Below are 12,509 nucleotides of genomic sequence, written 5' to 3' on the forward strand. Positions count from 1 at the left end.
AAGAAACTGATAAAGAAAGGGAACAAACAATGTGAATGCAAGATAACAAGTAACATGAAAGCAGACTATAAAATTTCTTCAGTATGTGAAAAGGAAAAAATTAGCAAGGAAAAATGCAGGTCCATTGCAGAGGGAGACAGGAGAATTTATAAAGAAGAATAATCACTTTGTGTCTGCTTTCACGGAAGTACATACAGAAAATTTCTTAGAAATATGAGGGAACCAAGAGAAAATGAGGAACTAAAAGAAGTTAGTATTAAAGAGGTATTACTCAAACAAATTATTGATAAATCCCCTGGGCCAGATGAACTGCACTCTAGGTTGCTAGAGATATAGTGGGTGCATTGGTGGATATCTTTTCAGATTCTATAGATTCTGGAAAAGTTCCTTCAGACTGAAAAGTAGCAAAAGTAATCCTACTATTTAAGAAGGGAGGGAGAAAGGAAAAGGAGAACTTCATTCAGACCTGTTAGTTTGACACCAGTAGTAGGGAAAATGTTATAAAGAATGTGATCAGTAGGCATTTGGAAAATAATGATATGATTGGGCAGAGTCAACATGGTTTTATGAAAGGGAACTCATGCTTCACAAATGTGTTGGGAGTTTTTGGAGGATGTTACTTGTAGCATTGATAAAGGAGAACCTTTGGTGTATTTGGATTTTCAAAAAGGCCCCTAAGAATGTTAGTAAACAGCATTAGAGCACATGGGATTGGGGTAATATACTGCTATGGATTGAGAATTGGCTAACAGACATGTGGGGCTAAACATAGCATTTCCAAACTTGTGAGAAGGATGTAAGGAACTTCAAAGGGATTTGGAAAGGCTAAGGTGAAGGGGCAAGAACATAGCGTATGGAATCTAATGTGAATAAGCATGAAGTTATCCACTTTGGTAAAAAATGAAGAAACACAGGTTGTTTATTAAATGATGAGAGTTTGGGAAGTGCAGGAGTCTGATGGGACCTGGGTGTTGTTGTTCATTAATCACGAAACGCTAATGTGCAGCTACAGCAAGTAATTATAATAATAATCTTTTATTATTGTCACAAGTAGACTTACATTAACACTCCAGTGAAGTTACTGTGAAAAGCCCCTAGTCGCCACACTACGGCACCTGCTCGGGTACACAGAGGGAGAATTCAGGATGTCCAAATTACCTAATGGCCCATATTTTGGGACTTGTGGGAGGAAACCGGAGCACCCGAGGAAACCCATGCAGACACGGGGAGAATGTGCAGACTGCACAGACTCAAGCCAGGAATCGAACCAGGGAGCCTGGCGCTGTGAAGCAACAGTTCTAACCACTGTGCTACCGTGCTGCCCTTGGCAAACAGCATGTCGATCTTCATCGTTAAGGGATCAGAGTACAGGAGTAAAAATGCCTTGCTGCAATTGTATAGAGCCTTGGTGAGACCGCACCTGGAGCATTGTATATAGATTTGGTATCTTTATCTGAGGAAGGATATGTTTGCTACTGAAGGAGTGCGACGGAGGTTCACCTGACTAAACCCTGGAGTGCCAGGATGGTTTTAGGAGAGATTGTGGATACTTGGGCTGTATTCTCTGGAGTTTAGTAGAATAAGAAGTAATCTCATTGAAACCCACTAATTCCTTGCAGGGTGTGATGGGGTACAGTCTAGCGCTCGGTTATACAGTCTCAGAACAAGAACCGAGCCATTTAAGACTGAGATGAGGTGGAATTTCTTCACTCAGAAGGTGCTAAATCTTTAGAATTGTCTACCCCAGAGGGTAGTTACTGAAGCTACTGAGAAATCGAGTATGTTCAATACAGAAAATCAATAAGATTTCTGGACACGAATGACATCAAAGGATATGGGGACAGTAGGAAGTGACATGAGTAGATAATCAGCCATGATCTAATAGAATGGCAGAGTAGTCTCGCCGAGCCGAATGGCCTATTCCTACTCCCTAAGTGACAATGTTTTCCAGGTGACACTTTGATAAGGAGGGAACAAGGACTTATCTGATGCTCAATTATTTAACATGGTTAAAGGATGGTCACGACTGGGAGTTAAATATCCAAGGGTATCAAACTATTCGGAAGGACAGAGTGGATGGTAAAGGAGGTGGTGTAGCTCTGTTATTTAAGGATGACATCCGGGCAATAGTAAGGGATGACATCGGTGCCAAGGAGGATAAGGTTGAATCCATTTGGGTAGAAATCAGGAATAGGAAGGTGAAAAAGTCACTGATAGGAGTAGTCTATAGGCCACCAAATAGTAACATTATGGTGGGGCAGGCAATAAACAAAGAAATAACTGATGCATGTAGAAATGGTACAGCAGTTATCATGGAGATTTTAATCTACATGTCGATTGGTTTAACCAGGTTGGTCAAGGCAGCCTTGAGGAGGAGTTTATAGAATGTATCCGCGATAGTTTCCTAGAACAGTATGTAATGGAACCGACGAGGGAACAAGCGGTCCTAGATCTGGTCATGTGATATGAGACAGGATTGATTAATGATCTCATAGTTAAGGATCCTCTCGGAAGGAGCGATCATAATAATGGTGGAATTTAAAATACAGATGGAGGGTGAGATTGTAAAATCAAGCACTAGTGTTTTGTGCTTAAACAAAGGAGATTATAATGGGATGAGAGAAGAGCTAGCTAAGGTAGATTGGGAGCAAAGACTTTATGGTGAAACAGTTGAGAACCTTCCAAGCGATCTTTCACAGTGCTCAGCAAAGGTTTATACCAACAAAAAGGAAGGACGGTAGAAAGAGGATAAATCGACCATGGATATCTAAGGAAATAAAGGAGAGTATCAATTTGAAGGAAAAAGCATACAAAGTGGCAAAGCTTAGTGGGAGACTAGAGGACTGGGAATTCTTTAGGGGGCAACAGAAAACTACTAAAAAAGCTATAAAGAAGAGTAAGATAGATTATGAGAGTACACTTGCTCAGAATATAAAAACAGACAGTAAAGGTTTCTGCAAATATATAAAACAAAAAAGAGTGGCTAAGGTAAATATTGGTCCTTTAGAGGATGCGAAGGGAGATTTAATAATGGGAGATGGGGAAATGGCTGAGGAACTGAACAGGTTTTTTGGGTCGGTCTTCACAGTGGAAGACTCAAATAACGTGCCAGTGACTGATGGAAATGAGGCTATGACAGGTGAGGACCTTGAGATGATTGTTATCACTAAGGAAGTAGTGATGGGCAAGCTAATGGGGCTAAAGGTATACAGGTCTCCTGGCCCTGATTGAATGCATCCTAGAGTGCTAAAAGAGATGACTAGGGAAATTGCAAATGCTCTAGTGATAATTTACCAAAATTCACTAGACTCTGGGGTGGGCCCGGCGGATTGGAAATTAGCAAACATGACACCACTGTTTAAAAAAGGAGGTAGGCAGAAAGCGGGTAATTATAGGCCAGTGAGCTTAACTTCGGTAGTAGGGAAGATGCTGGAATCTATCATCAAGGAAGAAATAGCGAGGCATCTGCATGGAAATTGTCCCATTGGGCAGACGCAGCATGGGTTCATAAAGGGCAGGTCGTGCCTAACTAATTTAGTGGAATGGTTTGAGGGCATTACCAGTGCGGTAGATAACGGGGAGCCAATGGATGTGGTATATCTGGATTCCAGAAAGCTTTTGACAAGGTGCCACACAAAAGATTGCTGCATAAGATAAAGATGCATGGCATTAAGGATAAAGTAGTAGCATGGATAGTGGATTGGTTAATTAATAGAAAGCAAAGAGTGTGGATTAATGGGTGTTTCTCTGGTTGGCAATCAGTAGGTGTCCCTCAAGGTTCAGTGTTGGGCCCATAATCGTTCACAATTTACATAGATGATTTGGAGTTGGGGACCAAATTCAATGTATCCAAGTTTGCAGACGACACTAAGATAAGTGGTAAAGCAAAAAGTGCAGAGGATACCGGAAGTCTGCAGAGGGATTAGGATAGGCTAAGTGAATGGGTTAGGGACTGGCAGCTGGAATACAATGTTGACAAATGTGTGGTTATCCATTTTGGTAGGAATAATAGCAAAAGGGATTATTATTTAAATGATAAAATATTAAAACATGCTGCTGTGCAGAGAGACCTGGGTGTGCTTGTGCATGAGTCGCAAAAAATTGGTTTACTGGTGCAACAGATGATTAAGAAGGCAAATGGAATATTGTCCTTCATTGCTAGAGGGGTGGAGTTTAAGACTAGGGAGGTTATGCTGCAATTGTATAAGGTGTTCGTGAGGCCACACCTGGAGTATTGTGTTCAGTTTTGGTCTCCTTACCGGAGAAAGGACGCACTGGCACTAGAGGGTGTGCAGAGGAGATTCACTAGGTTAATCTCAGAGCTGAAGGGGTTGGGTTACGAGGAGAGGTTGAGTAGACTGGCACTGTACTCGTTTGAATTTAGAAGGATCTTATAGAAACATATAAAAATTATGAAGGGAACAGATAGGATAGATGTGGGCAGGTTGTTTCCACTGGCGGGTGAAAGCAAAACTAGGGGGCATAGCCTCAAAATAAGGGGATGTAGATTTAGGACTGACCTTAGGAGGAACCTCTTCACCCAAAGGGTTGTGAATCTTTGGAATTCCTTGCCCAGTGAAGCAGTTGAGGCTCCTTCATTAAATGTTTTTAAGGTAAAGATAGATAGTTTTTTGAAGAATAAAGGGATTAAGGGTTATGGTGTTTGGGCCGGAAAGTGGAGCTGAGTCCAAAAACGATCAGCCATAATCTCATTGAATGGCGGGGCAGGCTCGAGGGGCCAGATGGTCTACTCCTGCTCCTAGTTCTTATGTTCTTACTAAGTTTATCAATGTTCCTATCCCAATACCCTTACAAAAGAAATCCGTGATGTTGTTTAAGGAAGACTAACAATTATATCACAATGGGGTATTATCAATAAACTGTGATGGGAAAAGTGTTGTATAATTAAGTGTAACATTCACACAAAGTGCACATTGCATGTAAGATTTTAGATAGGTGTGGAATGTTGTTGAAAAAGATTGATTGCTTTCTTCCATACCTCTTCAATAGTCCATTTTGCTACTTTTCTGGCAGTGATTCCAGCCACCCCAGGCAATAGCTTGCTGTGTTGTTCCCAGCAGAGAGGCAAACTGGGCACTGTTGATGTTGAAGACATGAACACAGACTGATGCAATGCTTGCTGCAGATTGAAATCATCATTTTCTGCGGAGAGAGTAAATTGTTAGACTGTGAATAGATTCATATTAAAAACAATAGTTAAAACATTGGGATGTATGCACATCTCCTCAAATTCTGGTTTTATAAAAGAGATAAGCAATCTATAATCTCAAAAATCTGATTTGGGTATTATTAAATAAATTTACAATTAGAGACCATTAGTGGTTTTGCTTGTAATTCTATTTTTAAATGTAATTGTCTGTCCAAATTATTCCCCATCACTCTTTAGGGTGCTTGTTTACGTGAGGGCATAGTTCCTTTGATTTATTGCTCAGTCAGTACATTCTTCAGGTTTGAGTGTCATTAAGCTATTTAGCTGTGGAAGACATCACACCTGTCTTGCTTCCATCGAATATAGACATGCAGGTCATGTCTGACAAAACTACTTTTTAAAGAGGTGTTTAAAGAAGTGAACAGGATAATTCTATATGGACTTCCAGAAGGCAATTAATTGTTACTTTCTTGTAAGTGATTTTGTTGGTTAAGGTGAAGCTCGTGGAAATAAAGACAAATTATTGATGTGTTTAGGAGATTGGCTGAAAGGCAAGAAACATATGGTCATGTACTCCAATTGGCAGGATAGGAGGATAGTGGTGTCCCACAGGGATCTGTGTTGGGGCCTCAACTACTCACTGTATTTATCAATGACTTCAATTTGTGGCTCTTTCCCAAAATCACAATTTACCGATGACACAAAGGTAGGTGGCATAGTCAGTAGTGTAGATGGAAGCATACAATTGTAAAGATATGAAAAAATTAAGCAAATGGGCAAGAACAATTCAGTACAGTCAAGTGTGAGGTTATCCATTTTGCACCTAAAAATGATAGATCATTGTGCTTTCTAAAATGGTAAATAGCTAGAAACAGTGAAGTCTAAAGACAGATGGGATCTCTGCATATAGATGAGATCATCATGTGTAGGTTGTGATGAAGTAAGAAATTGTCACATTTTATATTTTTTGCAGTATTGTTATTGAAACCTGTTTTTTTCCTCCTCTTTTTTAAATTTAGAGTACCCAATTAATTTTTTCTAATTAAGGGGCAATTTAGCGTGGCCAATCTACCTACCCTGCACATCCTTTTAACCACTGCGCCACCGTGCTGCCCTTGAAACCTGGGTTAAGATGCACACAGACGGTATGACTGCTAGAGCGGAGGTTAAGATAATACTACTACTAATAATACTAATCGCTTATTGTCACAAGTAGGCTTCAATGAAGTTACTGTGAAAAGCCCTAGTCGCCACACTTTGGCGCCTGTTCGGGGAGGCCGGTACGGGAATTGAACCCGCGCTGCTGGCATTGTTCTGCATTCCAAGCCAGCTGTTTAACCCACGGTGTAAGATGTCCTAAAAGTTAGGTAATTGTTGATTTGCAGGTCAAGTGTGCTTTAACTAGACCTTTAGAACCATTTACCTCTTTACAGATATCTAGCTAATGGAATATTGCTTAGGTTTGAAGGACCCCTGGGGTGTAGATAATTTATACATAGAAAACCTGCTCTGTCATTCATTATGACCATGGCTAACCCTGCCTTCCCTCCAGGATGTTTCCACTTGTCGGAAAAACTAGAACCAGAGGACACCATCTCAGACTAAAGGAACAATCCTTTAAAACAGAGATAAGGAGGCATTTCTTCAGCCAGAGGGTGGTGAATCTGTGGAACTCTTTGCCGCAGAAGGCTGTGAAGGCCAAATCACTGAGTGTCTTTAAGACAGAGATAGATAGATTCTTGATTAATAATGGGATCAGGGGTTATGGGGAGAAGGCAGGAGAATGGGGATGAGAAAATATCAGCCATGATTGAATGGTGGAGCAAACTCGATGGGCCGAGTGGCCTAATTCTGCTCCGATGTCTTATGGTCTTATATCCCTGGATCCCTTTAGCTGCAAGAGCTATATTGAATTCCTTCTTGAAATTAGACAATCTTTTGACCTCAACTACTTCTTGTGGTAGTGAATGCCACAGATTCACCAACCACTCTCTGGGTGAAGAAACTTCTCCTCACCTTAGTCATTAAAGGTTTACCCCTTATCCACAAACTATGACCTCTAGTTCTGGACTCCCCGCAACATCAGAAACATTCTTTCTGAATCTACTCTGTCAAATCCTGTTAAGAATTTTGTAAGTTTCTATGAGATCCCCTCTCACTCTTCTAAATTCCAATGAAAATTATCCTAACCAACTTAGTCTCTCCACATATGACAGTCCCGGCATCCCAGGAATCAGCCTAGTAAACCTTCGCTACACTCCCTCCATAGCAAGAACAAGCTTCCTCAGATAAGGACACCAAAACTGCACACAATACTCCAGTTGTGGCCTTACCAATGCCCTATACAATTGCAGTAAAACATCTCTATTCCTATACTCAAATCCTGTCGCTATGAAGGCCAACATACCATTTGGCTTCTTTACTGCCTGCAGTACCTTTGTGCTTACTTTCAACGACTGATGCAAGAGGACACCAAGGTCTCGCTGAGTATCCACCTCTCTCCATTTACACCCGTTCAAATTATAATCTGTCTTACTATTTTTGCTACTGTAGCATTAGCAAAAATATCCACATTATACTGCATATGCTCACTCATTCAGCGTGTCCAAATCCCACTGAAGCATCTTAGCATCCCCCTCACAGCTCACTCTCCCACCCAATTTTGTATCATCTGCAAATTTGTAGACTAATCATATAGTTCCCTCGTCCAAATCATTAATATATGTGAACAGTTGGGGTCCTAGCACAGATCCCGGTGGTATCCCACTAGTCATTGTCTGCCAATAAGTAAAAGACCCATTTATTTCACCTTTTGCTAACCAGCTTTCCATCCATCTCACGACACTACCCGTTATCCCATGCCCTTTAACTTTACATAATAATTGAGGGCAGCACATGGCACAATGATTAGCACTACAGCTTAAGGAACTGAGGACCCAGGTTCGAATCCCGGCCCTGGGTCACTGTCTATGTGGAGTTTGCACATTCTCCCCGTTTCTGCGTGGTTTCATCCCCACAACCCAAAGGTGTGTATATTAGGTGGATTTGGCTACACTAAATTGCCCCTTAACTGGAAAAAATAATAATTGGGTACTCTAAATTTTGTATTTTTAAAAAATGTTTACGTAGTAATCTGCCTTCAGGCTCACTGGTGTCCAGTTCCCTGTTTCCCCGTACCTCCCTTTTTGAATAGGGTTATATTAATAATAATAATCTTTATTATTGTTAGCTACCCTCCAATCTGTCAGAACCATTCCAGAGTCCAAATAATTTGGGAAAATGACCACAATGGATCCACTATTTACAGGGCCACTTCCTTAAGTGCTCCGGGATAAAGATCATCAGGCCTTGCAGATTTGTCTGCCTTCAATCCCATTAATTTCCACAAAATAATGTTTTTACTAATACTAATTTCCTTTCGCTCCTCACTAAAACGGGTGTCTCTCAGAACGTCCAGTACATTATTCATGTCTTCCTTGTTGAAAACAGAAGCAAAGTACTAATTTAGTTCCTCAGCCATTTTTTTGTTCCTGTTATGAATTCTCCTATTTCTGACTGTAAGGGGCCTACATTTATTTTTATCAATCTTTTTCTCTTTACATACCTATAGGAACCTTTCCAGTCAGTTTTTATGTTCCCCACTAGCTTACTTTCAAATTGTATTTTCCCCTTATAATCAATCCCTTGGTCTGCGTTTGCTGGATTTTAAATTGTTCCCAATCCTGACGTCTATTGCTTTTTCTTGCTAATTTGTATGCGTCTTCTTTGAATCTAACACTACCTCTAATTTCCCTTGTAAACCATGGTTTGACCACAGTTCTCTTTCTCCTCTTGCGCCAAATAGGAATAAACAACTCCTGGAGATAACCTATTCGTTCCTGGAATGCCTGCCATTACCTATCCACTGTCTTTCATAGAATTTACAGTGCAGAAGGAGGCCATTCGACCCATCGAGTCTGCACCGGCTCTTGGAAAGAGCACCCTACCCAAGGTCAACATCTCCACCCTATCCCCATAACCCAGTAACCCGACCCAACACCAAGGGCAATTTTGGACACTAAGGGCAATTTATCATGGCCAATCCACCTAACCTGCACATCTTTGGACTGTGGGAGGAAACCGGAGCACCCGGAAGAAACCCACGCACACACGGGGAGGATGTGCAGACTCCGCACAGACAGTGACCCAAGCCGGAATCGAACCTGGGACCCTGGAGCTGTGAAACAATTGTGCTATCCACAATGCTACCGTGCTGCCCTTTCAGTAATGTTTCCTAGTTCGTCATTGCCAGCTCATGCCTCATACCAACATAGTTACCTTTATTAAAGTTCAGGACTGTGGTCTTAGAATCAACTACCTTATTTCCAGCTTGATAAAGAATTCTATCATGGTCACTCATCCCCAAGGGTTCTCTCACACCAGATTGCCAACTAATCCTTTCTCATTATGAGGGGTAATTTATGGCCCTGGTAAAGTCAAGGGACATCTCGTCAGTAGAGACAAAATAATGCCTTTTGCTTTGGGAGCAGGTGATGTAGTTAATGGGAGGAACCAGGTCTGTCTGAAGAGTCAGTGGGTCCTAGAACTCTCATCTAAATAGAGGTGTTCCAGTTGGGTCCTGAAAGGTTCTCTCTCCAAAGATTTTGCACAGAGAAAAGCAAGTAAAGCCCTAGTTGTTCACTTTATTCACAAGTGTTAGTTAATATATATGTATTGGTTTGCTTAATTGGAATATTGTGGCAGGTTTAGGAAGTAAGTTAAGATTTATTATAACCTGTCTGAATCCTAGGTTTCCTAGGATGGAAAGCTATTTATTTGTTGCTAACGTGGTTCATTCTGTGATTAAAGTTTGTTTTTAACATAAAGGATATCTATTGGTCAGTGTTGTCACTCCTGTGGTGCAGTAACATTTCCTCCCAGTTTTACAAATTGAAAATAGTTGGGTTCTCGTTCAGGATCCAAACAAGGTATAGAAAAAAAACATCAAAATAAGCTTTGCATCTAGACAGATATATGAACGGGCGGGGAACAGAGGGAAGTAGATCCTTGGAAAATAGAAGACAGGTTTAGATAAAGGATCTGGATCGGCGCAGGCTGGGAGGGCCGAAGGGCCTGTTCCTGTGCTGTAATTTTCTTTGTTCTTGTTCTAACAGAAGCTGGCCGATGTAAAAGGGGCCTTGCAAAGCCATACTGAAACCTAATTTGACCTGGAGAATTGAGAGCAGTGTTGGGCACCACACCCTAGTAATTATATATAAGGGTTGGAGGGAGTGCTGACTTACCAGAAGGATAACTTAACTCCACGGATTAAATTACAAGGAGAGGGATAACACAAACTCGCCTTCCATTCCCCGGAATTTAAAAGATGAAGGGATGATTTTATCAAAGCTTTCAAGATATTAAGGAAAGCTCATAGGGCAGATAGGGAAACTATTTCTACTGGCAGAGGAATCTAGGATGAGGGGACAGAGTCAAAAGTTAAGAAATATTTCCACACGTAAAGGGTGCGGGAAATTTGGAATCCTTTTCTGCAATGGTGGTTGTTGCTGCATCACTTGTTAATTTTAAATCGGAGATTGAGAGGTTTTCATTAACCTAGGTCATTCAGGGATATGCAGCAAAGGAGAGAATATGAAGTTAGGTCATATATCAGCCATGATCTCACTGAAGAGTGGAACAGGCTCGAGGGACTAAATGTCCTATTTCTGTTCTGACAGATAGGCATGTTCAGGCACCTAAGGAACAAACATATAATGAGGTGCCAAGGTGGAGAACGGTGCTCTCTTGCTGTAAAAGGCTTTCACAATGGAGTCAGTAGTTATACAGGCAGGCATAAATCTGTTCACCGAATAGCCACCCATTCATTTATTCCTAACCTTTAAATTAGAAAGGCACAATATTGGTTGGTAGTGACATAGTTTAGTGGTTATGTTACCGGACCAGTAATCCAGAAGTTTGAAGTAATAATCTAGTAATGAAATTGGGAATGAACCTGCCACCCTTTCCCAGCCTAGTCCATATTACTCTAGTACGGTTGATTTTTTTTTTGTGAGAACGAAGAACAATACAGCACAGCTAGGGGCAGCACGGTAGCATGGTGATTAGCACAATTGCTTAACAGCTCCAGGGTCTCAGGTTCGATTCCCGGCTTAGGTCACTGTCTGTGTGGAGTCTGCACGTTCTTCCCGTGTGTGCATGGGTTTCCTCTGGGTGCTCCGGTTTCCTCCCACAGTCCAAAGATGTGCAGGTTAGGTGGATTGGCCCTGATAAATTGCCCTTAGTGTTGGGTGGGGTTACTGGATTATGGGGATAGGGTGGAGGTGTTGACCTTGGGTAGGGTGCTCTTTCCAAGAGCCGGTGCAGACTCGATGGGCTGAATGGCCTCCTTCTGCACTGTAAATTCTATGATAAAAAAGGAACAGGGCCACGAAGAATCCAGCACGAGTTTGTAGAGTCAAACAAAGTAACTTCATTTACAACACTATGTTGTAAACACTAGTAGTCACCACTGTTTCGTTCTCTAGCCGGTACCATACTGGCCAGCTCTATATGTACCACTGCAACTACTGGTGATGGCCCTGCCCCCTTCATTAGGGGAGCTCATACTCCCCAAAATACATCATGGTATAACCAATTGTCCCCAGCCAATAGGATTCAGACAGGTTATAATAATTTTTAAATGTCTTCTGCTGTAATAAAATTCAGTGGCTTGTTCCAGAAAGAATACAGTCTACAGTGGTTCTCGAAGAAGGCTCACCACCACCATCTCAGGGCAGCAAAGGATGAACAATAAATGTTAACTTTGTCAGTGATGTCCAAAACCTGGAAATGATTAGAAAATGTATGCAGAAAGAATACTTGTTAGGTCGTAATTTTATTTCTGTAGTCATTTAATAAGTATCAACTTAGTGCAAACCTTTCCTGCACACGACAGCCATGGGCTTGTTACAAGGAATTCTATTGAGGATAGTATATAATAGGAAAACAATGCAGAAGTAAGTATCAATATCATATTAGAAGAATGTATTCTGCGTGCTAACACACAATTTGGATAAGATCATTTAAATTCTTCAGGAGATCCCAGGTTAATGCAATTTAAATGTGTTCAGGTAAGATTTATACCTAGTTTGGAGCTGACATGTCTATTTCAGCTGGTTTCATTCTATTAATATTTGAATTTCATAACCACTCAAATTAGTCTTATTTTCTGCATAATTGATAAGACATCACAGTTACATGGAGAGAATGAAAGAGATTAGGCTGTTCTCCTTAGAGAAGATGATTAGATAGATGGGCCTCAGATACTGTTGCAAGCATAAGGAAAACACTATTCATTAGT

General features: G+C 41.1%; 1 protein-coding gene across 4 annotated transcripts in view; it reads right to left on the reverse strand.

Annotated features, from left to right (window-relative positions):
• Positions 1-12,509, reverse strand: part of l3mbtl3 (L3MBTL histone methyl-lysine binding protein 3) — a 230,920-nt gene that overhangs the window by 31,939 nt on the left and 186,472 nt on the right. For all 4 annotated transcript variants that reach the window (XM_072499212.1, XM_072499215.1, XM_072499214.1 and 1 more), the window contains one exon: positions 5,000-5,163. In XM_072499212.1, coding sequence (XP_072355313.1) covers positions 5,000-5,163 — 164 coding nt within the window. The remainder of the gene's footprint in view (positions 1-4,999; positions 5,164-12,509) is intronic.

This window comes from Scyliorhinus torazame, chromosome 4 (genome assembly GCF_047496885.1).
Source record: "Scyliorhinus torazame isolate Kashiwa2021f chromosome 4, sScyTor2.1, whole genome shotgun sequence".
In the NCBI taxonomy this organism is placed as follows: domain Eukaryota; kingdom Metazoa; phylum Chordata; class Chondrichthyes; order Carcharhiniformes; family Scyliorhinidae; genus Scyliorhinus; species Scyliorhinus torazame.